This window comes from Syngnathus scovelli, chromosome 2 (genome assembly GCF_024217435.2).
Source record: "Syngnathus scovelli strain Florida chromosome 2, RoL_Ssco_1.2, whole genome shotgun sequence".
NCBI lineage: Eukaryota > Metazoa > Chordata > Actinopteri > Syngnathiformes > Syngnathidae > Syngnathus > Syngnathus scovelli.
In genome coordinates, this window is record NC_090848.1 from 19386148 (window position 1) to 19404956 (window position 18809).

The 18809-nt window shown below is 42.0% G+C and overlaps 1 protein-coding gene across 2 annotated transcripts in view; it reads left to right on the plus strand.

Moving 5' to 3' along the window:
• The window catches only part of plxnb1a (plexin b1a), a 40104-nt gene that overhangs the window by 9973 nt on the left and 11322 nt on the right, over positions 1 to 18809 (plus strand). The window contains exons 2-16 of one of the 2 annotated variants that reach the window (XM_049753970.2): positions 7147 to 7209; positions 7562 to 8438; positions 8544 to 8786; positions 9757 to 9939; positions 11129 to 11257; positions 13377 to 13477; positions 13572 to 13704; positions 14349 to 14505; positions 15016 to 15124; positions 15454 to 15562; positions 15804 to 16559; positions 17104 to 17202; positions 17325 to 17447; positions 17755 to 17848; positions 17974 to 18143. In XM_049753970.2, the coding sequence (XP_049609927.1) occupies positions 7572 to 8438; positions 8544 to 8786; positions 9757 to 9939; positions 11129 to 11257; positions 13377 to 13477; positions 13572 to 13704; positions 14349 to 14505; positions 15016 to 15124; positions 15454 to 15562; positions 15804 to 16559; positions 17104 to 17202; positions 17325 to 17447; positions 17755 to 17848; positions 17974 to 18143 (3273 nt within the window). In that variant the 5' untranslated portion in view covers positions 7147 to 7209; positions 7562 to 7571. The remainder of the gene's footprint in view (positions 1 to 7146; positions 7210 to 7561; positions 8439 to 8543; positions 8787 to 9756; positions 9940 to 11128; positions 11258 to 13376; positions 13478 to 13571; positions 13705 to 14348; positions 14506 to 15015; positions 15125 to 15453; positions 15563 to 15803; positions 16560 to 17103; positions 17203 to 17324; positions 17448 to 17754; positions 17849 to 17973; positions 18144 to 18809) is intronic. The other variant, XM_049753971.2, reaches the window with a different exon arrangement.

Genomic DNA, 18809 nt, shown 5'->3' on the forward strand with positions numbered 1-18809 from the left:
GTTCATTTAGCCCCGACAGCACATCATTTGCGGTGTGCTGTGATAGTGTCAAACCAGAACATTTTTATTCACTCATCATTTTTGTCCTTTATCTTAAATCCTAATGCGATTCATTGACTGTCATCCAATTTCTGTACTAAATTCCAGCGGTGTCAAACCCACTAATCATTCTTCACTTAAAAGATGACCACACTACAACCAGGATGTATGAACCAGTAACTTCCCAAGAAGCCTTCGGTGGCTCCAATGTGCTAACAACAGTGAAAGGTGAATTAGGAACGCTGCTCACTGGTGCTTGTTGAGGGATTCAACAGGATTATATCTGCATGGGTAACCTGGCCTCAGACCAAACATTGTCTGGGATGAAACACAGTGTATGACAGTAAACTGTTAGGATCAAATGCTTGGTTGTCTTCTTCTCTTGTTCATTCCTCAAGTAACATATTAGACTTCTTCTCATAGTCCAATTCCCCAAACATAAAATACCTTGCTGAAAATCAACTAAGCTTACCATGCAGTGACCATCCTTGCATGGTCTAATACAAACGTTCTGCAAAGACACATAGATGATTCCCACATTATTATTTTATTCCTTCCCAGACTGAAAGAGTAGACAGTCTGCTGGTAGAACAACTGTCCTTTCATCAGACTGCCAGTGGGGTTAAAAGTTCAGACTATCGCTCTTAGAAGCCCAACGCCCAGATTGGCACACCTCAATTATAAATAAATAAAGCAAATCAGAGTAAAGTAAAATGCTTCCGACAGCACATAACAGTTTAATGAGTTGTCTGTATGTATGTGGTTTTGAATACTATGCCCTCAAGCCAAATTGATTTTTGTCCTATTGAATCAGGTAACAATATTGAAACATTCTCAATAAACAATGAATAAGACATACATGGCTTGTTGGTTTAAGCATTAAGTATTGTAAAAGGAGGTTATTGTTAATCACCCCCTAACCCTAACCCCCCCCCCCCCCCACACACACACACACACACATCTCATAAACTACCTCAGAGTTCTACTAAAATTGTGGATCGGTAGTGCATTCAAATTTTGTTCATCTCAAGAGGCTGCAGGTGCATTTAGAAAATGCTTGGTATCCACATAGGCGCTTAAGATAGCAGCCATGGTGGACAGAGAGGAGTGGAAGGGTCAAGGATTTTGCGGGAGGGGTGAAACAGAGGAGGCTGACGGGCTGCTTCCACATGTGTTATAAGTTAAAGGTTTGCCAGGATTCCTGTGCTGTAAAAGCTGCTCATGAATAAAGCAAAAATCATTGGCTCAAGATTGACACGACTAGGCTCCTGTGAGAATTGATATATATTCGTCGGGCTCTATCAAGAGCGTATGGGACTGCTTTTCATAGCTAAAATTGAGCTGAGGCTCGCCAGAAAGCAGACCTGGTATATTACCAATAATGCTCTGGTTCTGTGTCACTAGCTGTGTGCCTGGTCATGGGACCTTTTTTCATTGTCATGTCTGGAATTCAATAAAGCAGCGGAAAACCAGGCTGGATGTTTCCCAGAGCCCATCCATAAAATTAACTGACCGTATAATGTTGTAGAAACAAGTTAAGTAGCATCCTTGCCTTTGGGGACACGTGTTGGTTGACCGCAGACAGTGTGACAAGCTGATTAAAATACCCACAGACCAAGAGAGCGAAACGTCCACTCTGCATTCGCTCAACCCAGTCTGGTTGTCACGACAACGGAGGTTGACAAAGGGCTCCCTCAGACGATTGAGTGCACTGAAAGAAGAGGTGGGCGCGTGTGTGTGTGAGAGAGTGAGAGAGTGACATGGTGTGATGTTGGGTGTACAAGCAGTAGGTGGTAATGTATGCGGACCATGCACAAACAAATGAAGTCGGCAAGCACGCCTCCTTAGCATTCTGCGACACAATGACCCTACCATCCTGACCCCGATGACATCATGCTTCATTTGAGCATATGGCCAGACCGTGTTGAGAACTTGGACTGGTTACAGAAGTTTTTTAGTTTCCTTTGTGTTTCCCAACAGAATAATCCCCAACATGGCTTGAAAGCAAAGCCTTAAAAACCACACCACCCATTAAGCATGTTCCAAACCAGTTCCATTTAGATCTCAAAGCTGCCCACTTGTTCTCTAAAAAGTTAACTTGAATCTCAGCTGTTGTTGTCAATCACGCTCACCTTGCCCCTTGTTGATATTACATGAATCCCATCTGTCTTTCTGGTTGGAATTTCTTCACCTGACAGCTTGCAGAAAGAGTGGTTATGTATTTCCATGACAACAAGTAGTTATGTATTCCCTTGCCTCATAAGGGTTCAAAAGGTCTTGGTCATTTCTCAGTTAAGTGGTTTCTCCACTTCCCTCTGATCAGCGTTTTTGTAGAGTGGTACATGTCTCTCAAGGGAAAGGAATGCAGTAATACCTGTACACAGTCGAACCAGTAGAAAAAGACTGCTTGGTTTGATTACTGAATCTGCACATCTGCAGCATGTTTTTTTTTAAGGGTCATCACGCCACAATCCTTTTTATTATAATTATTATAATATTATTTTTGCAGATTTTTTTTCAAACCAATTTAATCAAATCGTCCTAAGTGTCAGCTACAGATCTTATTTCGTTCGGTACCCAGTAGCTTGGCTTAACACCTGCTTTTCCCTGGGAGAGTCTCTGGAGTGAAAGGATCGTGCTATAAATTGGCCTCAGTGAGTATATGTTTGTGTGCACTTGAAAAAGTGTGTTTGTGTCGGTGCACTTATGTGATTTCGTGTGTCGGCTCGCTTTCCAAGGGAAGTGGCTTTTATCCTGTGTCCGCTTGGGCCGACCTCTCGGCCAAAGAGCAGTGAAAGGGACACTATTCCCTCCAGCGGCAGCATACAGAGAGCCCCTTCAGCGCACCGGAGGGGCAGAGAGAGACCCTTCTGTATCTGCATGTGAACTGAGGACAGAGAGATGACCATTGACAGTAATGGCGACGGAAATGGAGAAGAGCCAAGCATGGCTACATCTTCGTTTCAAAATGTTAACACGTTAACTTATCTAACTGCCTCCACAAATGCAAAGTCCCTTGGTCAAGATGCACTTACCATATGAAACTGGAATTGGAAATGAGATGAAGCTGCCACTTTTTAAGTTTGAAGTTTCGGTTAACTGCTAGTTTATTGGAGTTTGTTCAGGCATAGTGTTAGTTGCGTACTCTTGACACTGAAAACTGGTCATATGCTGTAACTTTTATTGAATAAATCCAACTGAGTATCGGCTGTGACAGAAAGTGCTCACAATGGACAATCCTGACTGAGAGCCACTGACTGGTCAGACTGTACATTACAGTTAGTGGTTTTCTGCTGAAAGTGTTGCTAAGGCCTTTTTCAAATGGACGTCCACTTTCAAAATGATAATGGTAAATGGGCCCTGTTATTTACCTTCAAAGTACTCAAAGTGCTTTAGCAATGTCCTCCCATTCACATCCTGATGACATGTCCAGGAGCAAATGTGGCCTCCCTATCTTGCTCAAGGACACTTTGGCATCACTCATGTGTTTGACAAAGCATGCATAGTTTGTCTGTACATCTAATCCAATGTTTTTCAACCTGTATTTTAAAATCTCAGAAACATACCACCTAATAAAGTCACAAAGTCCATACACTGGTAAATTATTGCGCCTTCGAGCGAATGGGTGGATGGGGTTGTCCTTGATAAATAGCAACCTGTCCAAAAACCCATTGTTCCGCCACAGATGTCAGACCAGGCAGCTCTGTGCCCACAACAGAACAAGCCTTCCTCACCAGTTTTCATGCACACAGAAGATTGATTGGTAGCCAATTGAACAGAACAGAAAAAAGCTATAAAACAAATGGAGGTCAGACATTGCTTATCCGAGAAAATCAGTCTTATCTTGTTGCTTTTTTGTTGCTGTAGTAGTAAAAACAGTGTTTCAGACACACCTTAGAGTTGTGTGACATTGTCCAGCCTCTGTCACTAAAGTGACAGTTGCCAGATAACTCCTGCAACGATGTAATGGTAGTAGAAGAGTATCTCTGATCATATCGCTGGGTGCCAGTGTCCAGCGATTGGTTATCTAATTTGTTTCCGTGAAAGAAGTGTATATAAGCAGAATGCAGTTTTTATGTCCTGCTCCATTTACTTTAGCAGCGCCTAACTGAAGTGCAGCCATAGTGCTTTTGATTTATATTTAATATTATTTTTTGTTCCTTCATTAACTTTGTACAGTGTCTCTTTGAGACCCTCATCGAGAGCTGCTTAAAGCTACACATTTAAAAGAGCCCTGGCTCTTTAACTTTAAATCGCATTGATTAAAATTATCTTGGGTTTTGCCAAAGAAAAGATTAATTGCTAATCTCGGTAGCAAAGTAGGTTTTTCTTTTGCACCCACCAAATATTTGTTGGGTTTCTGAATCAGACCACCTCAACTGTGCAGTTTCATAAGAGCAAAGGGGACTGAGGATTGCAGTTTCTGCTCATCACTTGTCCAGCCCATATACTTCTACTCGTTGGGTAGGATGTTCTCAGTCCCTTGTTACAGGCAAAATTTCTACTCACTTCCCAGTTTTCTGTAGCTCTGAGCTACATTTTCATTTTCTGTTTAGAGCATGTTATGCCAGACAGACAGACTATGGCGTAACCAGTGTTGACAAATGTACAACAGATGCCAGGCACAGAAAACCTCATCCAGCTTTTATCTTTTAAGTTAATTCTGGCTGTTTTGCACAGCCTTATACTGTATCTTCTCTTTATCTTCTCACTAAGTGCCTGCTTTTGCTGATGTCAACCAGCCATGTTAGTACTTTAATGTACTCTATGGGTTGAATACACACATGCTACATACAAATGTGCAGAATCTTGGGCCCACACCTAACCTAAGCCGCCAGAACCCAACAAAACAATGCCATAGTCTACTGCTGACCCCCGCATATTTTATGAGGTCGTAGTCATTCAGTGAGCTGTCATGGCTCATTAAGGGCTTTAGTGATGAACTTGCACAGTGGAGTCTCTCACTGATTTATGAATGTGAACACATAGAATAGACACAAGAATAGGTTAGTGGAGATTACAGATGAACACATAGAAGTCCATAGAAGCAGTTGCTGGACTATGAAAGCATATAGCTAGAGTAGTACATGAACCACACTAAATTAATTAATGCAGCTACAATCCCTGAGCAACATTGAGTATTTTAATGTTGTTGGGCTGTGCCTCCTGTTGTTATGTATATATCAGTTGTTGTGACTTAAACTTTGAGGTCAAATATAAGGACAATTTGTTTTTCCTCAGAACCAAGATCAATGACTCGCTTCATTCAATGAATGAAGTGGTACACACAAATTTTGTTCGACCCTGTTTAAGTTTGGCTTGAGTCGGAGTGTTTTTTTTTTTTTTTTCTACAGGCGGGAAACTTTACAAGTTTTACAAGGCACACACACACACACACACACACACACGCACACACACACACCAGTGCAACATCCATCCATCCATCCATTTTCTGAACCGCTTAGTCCCCACGGGGGTCGCGGGCGTGCTGGAGCCCATCCCAGCTGTCATCGGGCAGTAGGCGGGGGACACCCTGAACCGGTTGCCAGCCAATCGCAGGGCACACAGAGACAAACAACCATTCGCACTCGCACTCACACCTAGGGACAATTTGGAGTGATCAATCGGCCTACCAAGCATGTTTTTGGGATGTGGGAGGAAACCGGAGTGCCCGGAGAAAACCCACGCGGGCTCGGGGAGAACATGCAAACTCCGCACAGGGAGGGCCGGAGGTGGAATCGAACCCGCACCCTCCTAACTGTGAGGCGGACGTGCTACCCAGTGCGCCACCGAGCCGCCCTTACCAGTGCAACATCCCAAACTAAACTTCTGCTCCATCCTTTCACATATCCCTCCCTCCATGTTCCCAATAGTGTAGTTCCACATCACAGACCCGTCACATGGCAGCTTCACGTGGACCCATCGTAGCGAATCGGCAAAAGGAAGTTCCCATGGTAATGGGGTCGTTTGCGTGCTATAAATAAGTTGACCGCGCATGTTTGCTGGTCAAAGAGCAGGTGAGGATGACAGCATAGTGGGGAACTTTCCCAGCCAGATTACGTCAGAGTGGCTAGAATATGAACGAATGAATGAATGAATGAATCAATGAATGAACGAATGAATGTATGAATTCTAAACGAAAATACTTATTGGGTATGGGAGCAATAAAACAAGAACAATGTTTTTCCTTTGTCCGGGCTCAAAAGGGCCTTGGGCCTGTTGAAGATTCTGTAATACACCAATTCTTGTTCATGCAGTATTTTTAATCAGCGCTGTACAGGATGCATGGAGGTTTAGAATTATTGTATTTATTCAGCTCATGAATAAGTGAACGATCCTTAGACACATGCACCACCACAACCCTCCCCCGTCCCCTTTTACCAGTCATGCAGCACAACTCTTGCAGCTGCTCTTGGATGGCCTCGGGTCATGTACCCATCCTAGATACTCTTTCATCTTCTTCCTTATAGATCTGCCTCTGCTTTGTCCTTATTGTTGCACCAGTGAGCACAAAAGAGTTAGGTGAGATACTAGTTCCATGTCTAACGTTTTAGCTGTCATGTCACATTGCTAAATAAATGTCATGGTGTTTAAATACATACGTTTTGTGTCATACATGCAATTTATTCTACTGTCATTGTTGAGTGTCTTGCTAAAAATACCACTTGATAACAATAAACATCAATGTAAATGATGGTCCTTGTAATTGTCTGTCTCTAAGTGGTTAAAAAGTAGGGTAAAACTCTGTGGTGTTTGGGAGTTATTCATTCCTTCCTCTGACCTTTTCTCTGCGAGGTCAGTGGAAGGACTGAGAAACCTGCTCAATAATTAAAGACATTTTAGCACAAATGGGGGGGATTGCTCTCAGCGTCCACAAAGTACTCTCTCAGAGGTGTTGACTGATGACTCTTGAGATAGGAAATGTGTTGTTTTGAATCTTCAATCTGTGTGTGTAATCTGATAGAGGTGACAAGTATGTAAATGTGATTATGTGGTCATCATGTAATTGCCCCTATCTTTTTATGAATGCTTATGTCTCATTTGTCTCTCTTTTTAATGTCTGAACCAGATGATTAATTTAATTTATTTATTTTTCTATCTTGACAGACGGAGAAGAAATGGGATATGATTAGGCAGTGGGAGTCTTCGGCTTAGCAAAGAACATAGATGGTAAGGCATTTTCAAATGAAAACTGAGACTGCAGTACCACCAACATTAAGTAATCTCTTATGCAACTGCAGCATTTGTTTAGCACTGTTCTTAGCTGCAATTTTAATGAGCATTTGCATACATACATTTCCATGATGATTTATTTAACGATGGCACTGAAAAAACGAGTTTGAGCGCATTCACTGTGGTGGCCATAGTATATCATTCAGTTCAGAATGTGGTTTGGTGATGTGTTTCTATCTGTCAGGTTCGACCATCATTTTCTCAATCTGAAGAAAAAAAACTTTTAGCATACAAGTTAAATGCAACAATTACTTAAACATGTGTAACCCTGGTGCATTTCCCTCCTCAGAATATCTGCCATGCTACATGGGAAGGCTCAGCACTCCACCCTACTCTTGTTCTTCATCACCGTCATCACTGTTGCCTTAGTCCATGGTCACTCTTACCCAAGTTTTTCCCGTGATGACACAGAATTCCAGCACCTGGTGCTCCATCCAGACCCATCCATTGGAAAAGTCTATGTGGGGGCCAGAGACCACCTGTTTCAGCTAGATGGATTAGATGGACTTCGGTTGGAGCAAGAGGAGAAGACTGGTCCTGTGAGTGACAGCAAAGACTGCATCCCTCCTGTCACAGAGTCCAATTGTCCCCAGGCCAGGACAACCAGTAACCATAACAAATTACTGCTGGTGGATCCGACAGGATTGGAATTGATCACCTGCGGCAGTGTATACCAAGGGACCTGCCAAAAACGGAGCCTGACCTCAATCAGTGAGGTTCTTTTCTCCACAGAGAGGCCAATGGACACTCAATACGTGGCAGCCAATGATCCGTTGGTTTCAACCGTGGGGCTTGTGGTGGGGCTTCGGGGTGGGGAAAGGTCTGTGATGTATGTGGGTAGGGGCTACACCGCCAGTCAGCCACCTATTTCCACACGACACCTTTCATCAGAGCCCATTTTTTCCTACGAGGAGACGGCAAAGCTCGCCGTAGCAGGTCGTCTGTCCGAATACGACCACCATTTCGTGACCACGTTCACACGGCGAACATATGTGTACTTCTTGTTTTACCGCCGAGACATAAAGTCGTCATCGAGGGAATATCAGACCTATGCGGCCAGGGTTTGCCTCGATGACGCCTCTTACTATTCCTACGTGGAAGTTCCTCTGGTTTGCCAATCAACATCCTCACCTTCCAGAGTTTACAACCTTCTCCAAGCAGCCCAGGTAAATGTATTGTTTCTCCTTCAAACGTGTCACTTTAGAATAACAGTTGTTGCTTCTGCCTTTGATATCCTTGAATTTTGTCCCCCTTCAAATTATGTGTAACAGGTGGGTCAAGGTACAGACAGGGAGGGTGAGGACTTGTTGGCAGTCTTCTCCACCCGTGTCAGCTCCACTAACCAAAATTCCTTGGATGGCTCAGCTCTGTGCATCTTCCCTTTGGATGCACTTGACAGACGCATTGACTCCATAAGGGATCTGTGTTACACCCAAGATGGGATGTTGGACGATGGAAGAGAGGTGGCCTACATAGAGTATGAGGTCAAGTCTAGCTGCGCCAACTTACTCAGGGTATGCACACAGCCAATAGCAATAGCATAACACGGACATTTTTCTTGCTTTTTATCACTAATCCTACTCCCTCCGAGGATTGCACTCTATACTGTTTTTTGTTTTACTGTATGTTCTCTGACAACTTGGACATTGGCTAATAACTTAATGCAAGCCATCAGCATGAATCATTTCCTGCCGCCTACCTGAAGTAGATTGACTAAATTGGTTTCAGTGGTCAGAGAAAGGGTAAATGTCGTAAAATTCCAGCTAAGCAACAAATTGTACCCGGAGCATTAGTGGGATTAAACTGCATCATTGTATGCGGCGAAGTGATTTTTAGGCAAGTCTTGTAATTAGGCCATGGGACTGAAGCCCAGATGCCCCAGAAGTAGCTTTGGCCAGCTGCAGCCGTTTAGTTCATCCCCACCGCTCTCCACAGATGCCTACATTTGGCATCCCTCAGACCATTGAATGGGATCATTAGAGGTCAGTAAACCAAGGCAACTTGGTTCAGCTGTGCAGCAATGTATTGAGCTCTAGCAAGGAGGAACGAGGACAAAGACAAGGGCTGCCAGTAACATGGTCACAGAAAGAACTGAAGAATTGTAGAATTAATTCAGCGCTAAATGAAACTACAGAGACGAAAGGCCAGATGACGATAAAATGCTATTTTCCATGAGCAATGATTAAGCAAGGTTTGAAAACATAGACATTTCTCGCTTAGTTGTGAGGCTTTTCAGACCAGAAACATTTATTAAGTGTTACACACTGCTGTATGCTTGTCCCAATGATTGAAGAAAAAATTTGTCTGTGCAACACTAACAGGAAGTCATCGCCAAAGGTTAAATTAGAGGACATCCAAAACAGGGTCTTCTAAATGTTTGATGACAATTGGAGATTAATTAAATTCCTGATTACTCAAATCTTTTTCTTCAGTGAAGGACAAATCAGCTTGGTATACTTAACCATAGTCATGTGTATGTTGTAGAATACTCTTCAAGCATATCCCTGTGGCTCTGATCACACTCCGAGTCCAATGGCAAGCAGGGTGCCGGTAGTGGCCAAGGCTGTGTGGCAAACCTTTTCTACCCATCTCACTGCTGTGGCTGTTAGCGTGAGGTACGACCACAGCATTGCTTTCCTGGGAGACTCCAAAGGGACACTTCACAAGGTAGTGCATCACATTCACAACTCAGTACTTACCTAGTACGTATAGTTTTTTTTATAAAGTTGGATAAGTTGTGGAATGCCCATGGCAGCCTAACAAGCGCCTTAGACTTTCTGTGATTCATTTCTCAGGAAATTGAGCACACTTTACACCTGTTAAAACATCAGCAACCAATGTCAGCTATTGTACAGATCTTGAGGATTCCAATCATTCCATCTTTCACAGTATTCCAATATACACAGACGCGCATAGCTCTATAAATATGTGTCCAATTTTTGGCATGTGATTGTTGGCCACTTGAAAGTTATGCATTTTTGAGCTAATACTATAAAATGGAAATATATTTTTCTTTGCGTTGGAAGCTACTACTATAAGATAGAGATATATTTTTCTATGTGTTATCCAGAAATAAAATTCCAAGTGTAAGACCACTTTTGTAACTGCTGAGTATCACCACCTGAAGAGCGCTATTGACACTCATTTGATAAGGAGTCTTAAAACTGATGTGCAATATTTAAGGAATGCAAACAGATTGATTTTATAAAATCTGCATGAATACTTCTAAACCACCAAACACTACAGAGCAACCTTCGCTGCCATTATGTGTTGAGTGCATCCTCATAATGGGTATTCTGCTCACAGTAGTCACGTGCCTCCGGATGGAGAGGCAAAAGAAAAAAAAAATACCACTTCTTCTAATCTCATAAACATGAGGTAATATGAGAGTTTGAAGGCTGGGGAACCACTTGAAACCAGAGGTGTCTTCCTGTGCTTATATTGGATTTTTCAATGTGCTAATCACATTCATAACCACTTTGGTTGCGATCCTGCACAAGTTTAATTGGGTTTAGGTTTGAGCTGCGTGTTGCACAAGAAGTTTCTTTTATTTTACTTCATTTTAATGCTGTAGTTTTTTTCCAAACTTTACTTTTAATGTATACACTTAAATTATGTTTATTGCTGCCAGTCATATCTGTTTTGCATTTGCTATTTGTTATCTTCGGAAAATAGTTCTTGTATTTTCTTAACTGTGTGCAAAACAACTAGTAATTAAAACTCTCAAATGTTTATCAATGTGCTACAACAAAAGAATACTGCACCTCATGATTTAAGTGTCTCGGTCATTGAGCGATTACGGATGTTCTATCCATCTACTGTGCATTGTCTACCAACCTCTGATGTTCTTTCTCAGGTGTATCTGGGCCAAGATGGCCAAGTGGAGGTGTATGCCAATGTGACTATCCAGCCCAACTCCTCCATTAACCGTGACCTCTTACTGGATCAGAAAGGCGCGCACATCTACATCATGACCAAAGCCTCTGTAAGTTGCGTAAGAGGATAGGTACACCTTCAAGAGTACCGTATTTTCTGGACTATAAGTCGCTCCGGAGTATAAGTCGCACCAGCCATAAAATGCCCCAAAAAGTGAAAAAGCCATATATAAGTCGCTCCGGAGTATAAGTCGCATTTTGGGGGGCAATTTATAGGACAAAATCCCACACCAAAAACAGTCATGAAATAGCAACAACAGGCTAAACAATAGCAACAACAGGCTAAACGATAGGTATGCTAATGTGACAAATACAAACAAAGAGCTGAGAACGGGCCTGACGTAACATATAGAGTGATTAAGCACAACTATTACATGAATAACATGTTTATAAAACCATCGGTGTCACTCCAATTCATTAAATAGCAACAACAGGCTAAACAATAGGCATGCTAACGTGACGAACACAAACAAAGAGCTGAGAACGGGCCAAATAATAATAAATAATAATAATAAATATAAGAGGAGCAAAAATAGAGCAAGTGTACATGCAGCAGACAGTGGACTTGGATATGGTGCTTTAAAGTGTTAATTGCTTTATTTGATGTTTTCTCTATTTTTTATGTTTTGAATATGTTCAAGATAAAGATATAAAAGCATGTGAAGTGATCAACTATACTAAAATTAACATGGGAAGTGGTCAACTATACTTGTAAGTAAGTGATGTCTTAATGATCAAGTAAAAATTTGTGAAAAAAACCCATATATAAGTCGCTCCTGAGTATAAGTCGCCCCCCCACCCAAACTATGAAAAAAAGCGCGACTTATAGTCCGGAAATTACGGTAAATCATAGTATTCAGCAAGTCTTCTTTCACTTCTTTCCTGTTACCTTTTTCAAATAACGATAGTTAATCGTCTACAAGAGCTACCCGTTTGTTGCACACTTCTATCAATTTCTGCAGGTGTTTACATTTTTAAATGGTCATTTCTACAACTGTCCAAGGAAATCACAATGCCATCACTGGTGAGCTATTTTTAGAATGGGGTTCTTTGGGGGCTTTCAGGTGGGCACCATGTGGCTAACCCCTGGTCTACAGTTTTTAGCGTGGGGACCTGAAATTTATTTGTCGTGATGAGTAGGTATGTTTCCTTTGGTCTTTAATCATTTGAATGGGTGGAACTTTATTTGTCAAATCTTATTGATTTATGATGTAAAATCGCTTTCTATTTGAAGCTGCTCCTCTAGCCTGCCATGACGCATATTTTGAGGTGGGCGAAATTGGCATCAACAAATTGAAATTCTTGTACTTGTGCCCTGTAGTATAAATCAAGCCCTATTTTTTCAAGGTTGGACACTTATCCAGTTCATATGCATTTTGTTCCCTTGGATCCAGAGAAAGTTTTGGATCTGGATGAAACTCAAATCCCCTTTTGGGTATTAAAATCCTAGACTTTCGCTGCTTATTGATTTTGCAGGTGAAAAAATCTTGGCTCTCTTGGAGTGCTTTTGTTTGAAATAGTTTAACAGCTGTAGCCTTTCCAGAGTGGTGGCCTGTCCATTCAACCACACACCCAGATGTCTCAATGCACAAGCCTGAACATGGGCTGTCATTCATCAGCACACAATTGATTGTTTGTCACATTTGTCCATGCGTTGGTACTTCCTCAAGCTGCGTTGACCGTAGAAAAAAGTAGCATGAAGGATTACAAGGCAAAGAGCATAATGGCTAAATGAGAGCAGCTGGCAATCAAGGTCAAAGGTCACTCACCTTCTGTTGAAAACAACAATCAGCAGGAGGTGTGGGGGTCAGACAACAATAGTATTAATCAGAGAAAGTGGCCCTTTTTGTGAAGGCACACTCCCTACAGAGTGTCTGTGTGGGAAGTTGAGATGGGGTTGTATGGGAAAGTGCCATTCAGGAGTTGGTTTATCTGACTAACATCAAAGTAATTACTGCAAATACTCATGCCTTTTATTTTTTATTTTTTTTGCAGCCACATCCTTTTGCTATACTAACCCTAACCCTATACATCATTATAGATTTGCAAATCTTTAAAGAACGTTTTGTAGGATTAACCTTTCCAAGTTGTTTCCTCAAAGGTTTATGTTTATATACATACTTGAGGTTTTGAATGAATGTAACTGGATTGGACATATTTGACCTTCAGGTAGAGAAGCGTCCTGTGGCAGAATGTGGAGATCATCTGGACTGCCAGTCTTGTCTGTCTGCCAATGACCCGTACTGTGGCTGGTGTGTCCTGGAGGGACGGTGAGTCTGTTTGTGAAGAAATGAGCCACAGTGAAGTCACGTTCTCTTGTTCTTTCCTTGTATTCGTCTCTGACAACTCACATTGCTACTTCAGGTGTGGACAACGTTGGGAGTGCCAGCGAGGGTCAGTCAAGGGGCAGTGGTTGTGGAGTTTCAACCGCACGCAGCAATGCCTAAGCATCCAGCATCTCAACCTGTACAACATCAGCCACGGGGAGAAAACAAACGTAATTTTGGGGGCGAGGAAGTAGCATTAACATGAATGCTAGCCCTAAGTATAACTCCAAAATATCCAAACCTAGGCTGCTCTGAAGCTTTGCCGTTTATCCTTAATGCTCCACCATGTCTCATCTAATCTTTAATCAATTACTTGTAGTGACAATTTCATTGTTATTCAAGTACCGCATTTTCCGGACTATGAGGCACACCTAAAAACCTAAAATTTTCTCAAAAGCCGACAGTGCGCCTTATAGTCCGGTACGCCTTATATATGGACCAAATTCCTAAATTTAAACTGGCCCGAAGCAGTGTGTCATGAAATCAATCATAAGTGGCCCGCTAAAGACTATGACTCATGAATCAAAAAGACTATGGATCATTATTTTGTGATTACAAAGTAATTTGTTGCGTCTAAAGTTGAATTAAAAAAGATAAAATGGAGAATGATTTGATATTAATGGTGCACCTTATAGTCCAGTGCGCCTTATATAAGGACAAAGTTTTAAAATGGGCCATTCATTGAAGGTGCGCCTTATAGTCCGGTGCGCCTTATAGTCCGGAAAATATGGTATTACTTTTTTTTTTTTCATTATGCCCATTTTCAAAGTTGAGTTACAGTAAAAGTACTGATCAATATTTTCCTCTCCCACAGATAACAGTGTCAGTTGAAAGACTACCTAGTTTAGGAGAAGGCAAGGCCTACTCTTGCTTCTTCCATGATACAGAAACTCCTGCCTTGTTCACTAACACGGGTGTTGTATGCCCCACCCCTGATGCAAGTAATCTACCCGCCATTGGGCATGGAGACGGTGAGCTTCAGCTTGTGTCCACATGTATATGGCCATATTTTATAAGCACATTTCACCACCCCGACACAGGGCTTAAAATATACCAGAAAAGTATCTTTAAAAAAAAAAAAAAAAAATGAAAAAAATTCAAGCCTTTGAGGGAGCAATATCATGCAAAATCAACTTTTAGTTTTTAGTCATGTTAAAATGCAAATTCAATCTCAGAGGTGGTGCTTTTCTCCATTTATTCTTCTTGGAGCATTCTTGATAATTCCTCCTCTCTAAGCATCATCCAAGAAAACGACCGGTTCTTCACGTTGTGATGTCACAAAGTAATGAATTTGTAGTTACTTATAAGTGCAAAATGCAGAAAAAAACCTTTTTTTAAATTTTTTTTTTTTAAATGTAGGTTCCTTTGAGCATTATCCTATTTTATTTTCCCACCTTATACATATATCAGTTATTAATCAAGTACACTTTGTTTAGTTAATATAGCAATTATTCTAATTAAATGGTTCTGTTGTCATCCAGAGTTCGTGATGGTGATACTTTCCTTACGTTTTCTAAACGTAACGGTAGCAGAGACAGAATTTACCTTGTACGACTGTGGCCTTGTGCAGAAGCTCTCTGAGCGGAGGCCGTGAGTATCAACGCACTCGCGCCCGCAGACATTCACACACATGCTGCATGTGTCACCAGAACACAATGTCATAAATCATGTGCTGTCTTGCCTGAGTGAAACCGTTTTATTCAGCAACAAGCACAATGACATATTCACGAGACAACGCTTTCGATGATGCATTTGTTTTTGTAACTGTGTTATGGATAGCATTTTCTTCTTTGGGTAGTTATTAGTGATTGAATATATTAACTCCCATAAAGTGTTATAAACCACATGTTGTCATAGATGTGTATATAGATGAGGTATTTTACTTTAACATATTTTGTGTAATATTATTTTCCTCTCAGATGTCAAGGGTGTGTTAGCAGTCGCTGGGGGTGTAACTGGTGTATCCATGAGCATGTCTGCACCCACAGACACACGTGCAGCCAAGGAGTCACCATCTACAATCAAAATGTGAGTCAACATTTATGGCTATGCCCTGTCTTGTATCACTGACTTGCATCACGCCATACATGTACGTTTCTGTGCCTTGTTTTATTTGCTCCGCCTATGTGTACGTTTTTCATTTCCGGTCTTGCTTTGTTATTATTTTGGATTCTTCAGTCAGTCTTCTTGTTTATCCTAATTTTGTACCCCCCCTGCCTTTTTTTCTTGCCCTTTCCTGCTTGTTCGTTTGCGCTTCTCCATCAACAAGTTCAAACCACCGACACCCACCATTCCACCACCCACCAGAAAACAGACTACTTTAACTGTGATGACTCCGACAACAACAACAACATCACCAACAACAGTGACAGTGACGCAGCTGCCACTCAGCATGACTCCTGCTACGACCACTGCAGCTGCCACTGCAACGACAACCCCTACCACTCTTAACAGCGAGTCCACGGACACCACACATCACTTCATCGGGACCTTCAACCAGGCCACCAGTCTACACTCAGATGCCAGCATCACAGACAGCTTTGTCTTTGACATGCTCACTACTACTGATGGAAATGTGGCCACAACTAGACATTTTTCAGAGGAGGAGACTGTTGATTGGCTGATAGAAAGTGGCGAGAACGCTGGCAACACGTCTAACACAACAGTCCTTAGCAGTACAATTGGGCCCGTAGACTCTGAATTGGGCCTCTTAGAACCCTCCGGTGAGGCAGCAGGCGCTTCCTCTGGTATGAGCTCAACCACATCCGGTGAAGTTGCAACTTTGTCAGACATTGCTGGCAGTGACTTGACTGAGGAAATCTCAGTAATAAGCTCTGATAGAAGTGATACTTCTCCATGGGAGTGGGAGAGGCCCGAGGGTGGAGTAGACAGGGACAGAGTCCCCTTTTTTCTGACAGGTGCAAATGAAAATCTCACCTTTACACAATCACCTGACGTGGTTTTTGAGCCCAACTCTGACTCTGATGAAAGATACCAGGCAGATTCCTCTCTTTATTACGTAATGGTGAGTTCAGAAGCTGTTACCAATAAATTTAACTTAAGCCTTATAAACCTCTAATATTTAATAATTGAAACAATTTGTCCAATTGGAAATCAAAAGAAGAAACTGAAATACCGAGTTGACATAAATTCATGGATATCGTTACCAATGTTAACTATGTAACTGTCCACAGAAACACGAGTGTTTAAAAATGCAACTATTTTGATTCAACACTACAGACAGAATGTAAGGAGATGCAGTTTTGTGTGAAATCCAGTACCAGTGAACTCAACGTGACATTTATTTATTTATTTATTTATTTATTTATTTATTTATTTATTTATTTATTAATTATGTTTTTATCTTATTTCTGGTCACTGAAAATGGACCTTTTTGGTACAGTCTGGCCAAAACATCCATTTCAGCACCATCATCTCATCAAATAGCCTCACAATAAGAAGTATTACCCCAACATATTTCTTTACTGCCTGCCAATCTGTATTATTATACGGACTATTTTTTCCTATTTTTAACCAGGGCATGTGTTTCACATTGCATATTTTTCCAGGACTGTCCTTGCGTGGAGAAAGTTCAGGACTCCTTCCTCCTTCCTGTCAATGTTGAAAGGAAGATCACACTCGTTGGACAACACCTCAACCTGTTTCAGGTAAATAGTTTAACCTTACAACTATTTTAGCAGGTGGTTTGTTGTTTAGGTATATCTGTTTCTCAATATGTCCCTCTCAAAGTTTTAATTAAATTTTTCATTCGAAAACTGCTCACATTTAGGATGAAAATCTGGACTACGAGTGCGTGCTGGATGTTGAGAATCAGTCAGTAGTGGTTGAAGCGTCTGTGGAACCGGATGCCAAGCAGCCCTCAGTTTTTTTGATAACCTGCAAACCACATCAGGTCATCATTTTTTATTTGCCAAATTTTTTTTTTTTTGCTATGTACAGCATATACTTAATACCTAAACTTCTAATGGATATGTTTCAATGTATCTAAATCTAATCTAAACAGCAAAACCAAAATAAAATAATAATAATAAAAAAGAAATTATCATGAAACTACTTTCAATATACTGTTGTGTTTGCATACATTTTACACCTTTACACCCTCCCAGACAGACCGATCACATTAATGCCTTGTTCCTGAATTTGCATATTAGCCTGTATAACTCAAAACATGCTGCATTGTTTTATTGCTTATTTTTCAGTTTGCTTATTCTGCTTCGATGGAGGAATACCCAGCCATGATCAACGTCAGAAGGAAAGATAACTTTCTCATTGACAGTGCTGATGACCTTTTCGGTGGGGGCTAATTTCTCATGTGGCACAAGTTATCAAACACCTTGGCAACCTTCCACACAGAATGTTCCAAATATAACAATTATTTTTTTCCCCTCACTGACCTCCCTTTCTCTCCCTTGCTTCAGTGACTCTGTACAACTGTTCCGTGGGGAGAACCGACTGTAGTCGATGTCGTACGGCCGATCCAAAGTACGGCTGCGTCTGGTGTGGGAGTTCTTCCACCTCCCACTGCGTCTACCATGAGTCCTGCACTGATGATGTCAAACACACTTGTCCTGCCCCTGTCATTCATTTTGTAAGGCTTGTTTTATCCTCTTTGAAAAAGAATACAAACGTCAACAACTGTTTTCAAGGCGTTTATCGCATACCGTATTTGCCGGTGTACAGGTCGACTCGGTGTATAAGTCGACCCCCTAAAATTCGACGGAAATTTACGATTTTATGATATATCCTTTGTATAAGTCGAGCTCAATTGTTGCATTATATTAAACTTCAAAATTCAATATGCGAAATTTATTGACGAAATGTGTTCAAATTCCGGGAGGCCGTGCGCATGCGGCTGTTTATAAGCACCGCGGAGGAGATCGCGGCCGGCGAGCTCGCGCACGCCGCCCGGCACCAACGGGAGGCCGGAAATAGCTCCAAGCCGAGCGGATCGGCACTTTATAAGCACCGCGGAGGAGATCGCGGCGCCTCATTGGACTTCCAGCGGCCGGCGAGCTCACGCACCCGCCCGGCACATCCGGGAGGCCGTGCGCACGAGCCAAGTGGCCGAAAATAGCCCCCGCCGAGCGGATCGGCTGTTTATAAGCACCGCGGAGGAGATTGCGGCGCCTCATTGGACTTCCAGCGGCCGGCGAGCTCGCGCACCCGCCCGGCACATCCGGGAGGCCGTGCCCACGCGCCAAGTGGCCGAAAATAGCCCCCGCCGAGCGGATCGGCTGTTTATAAGCACCGCGGA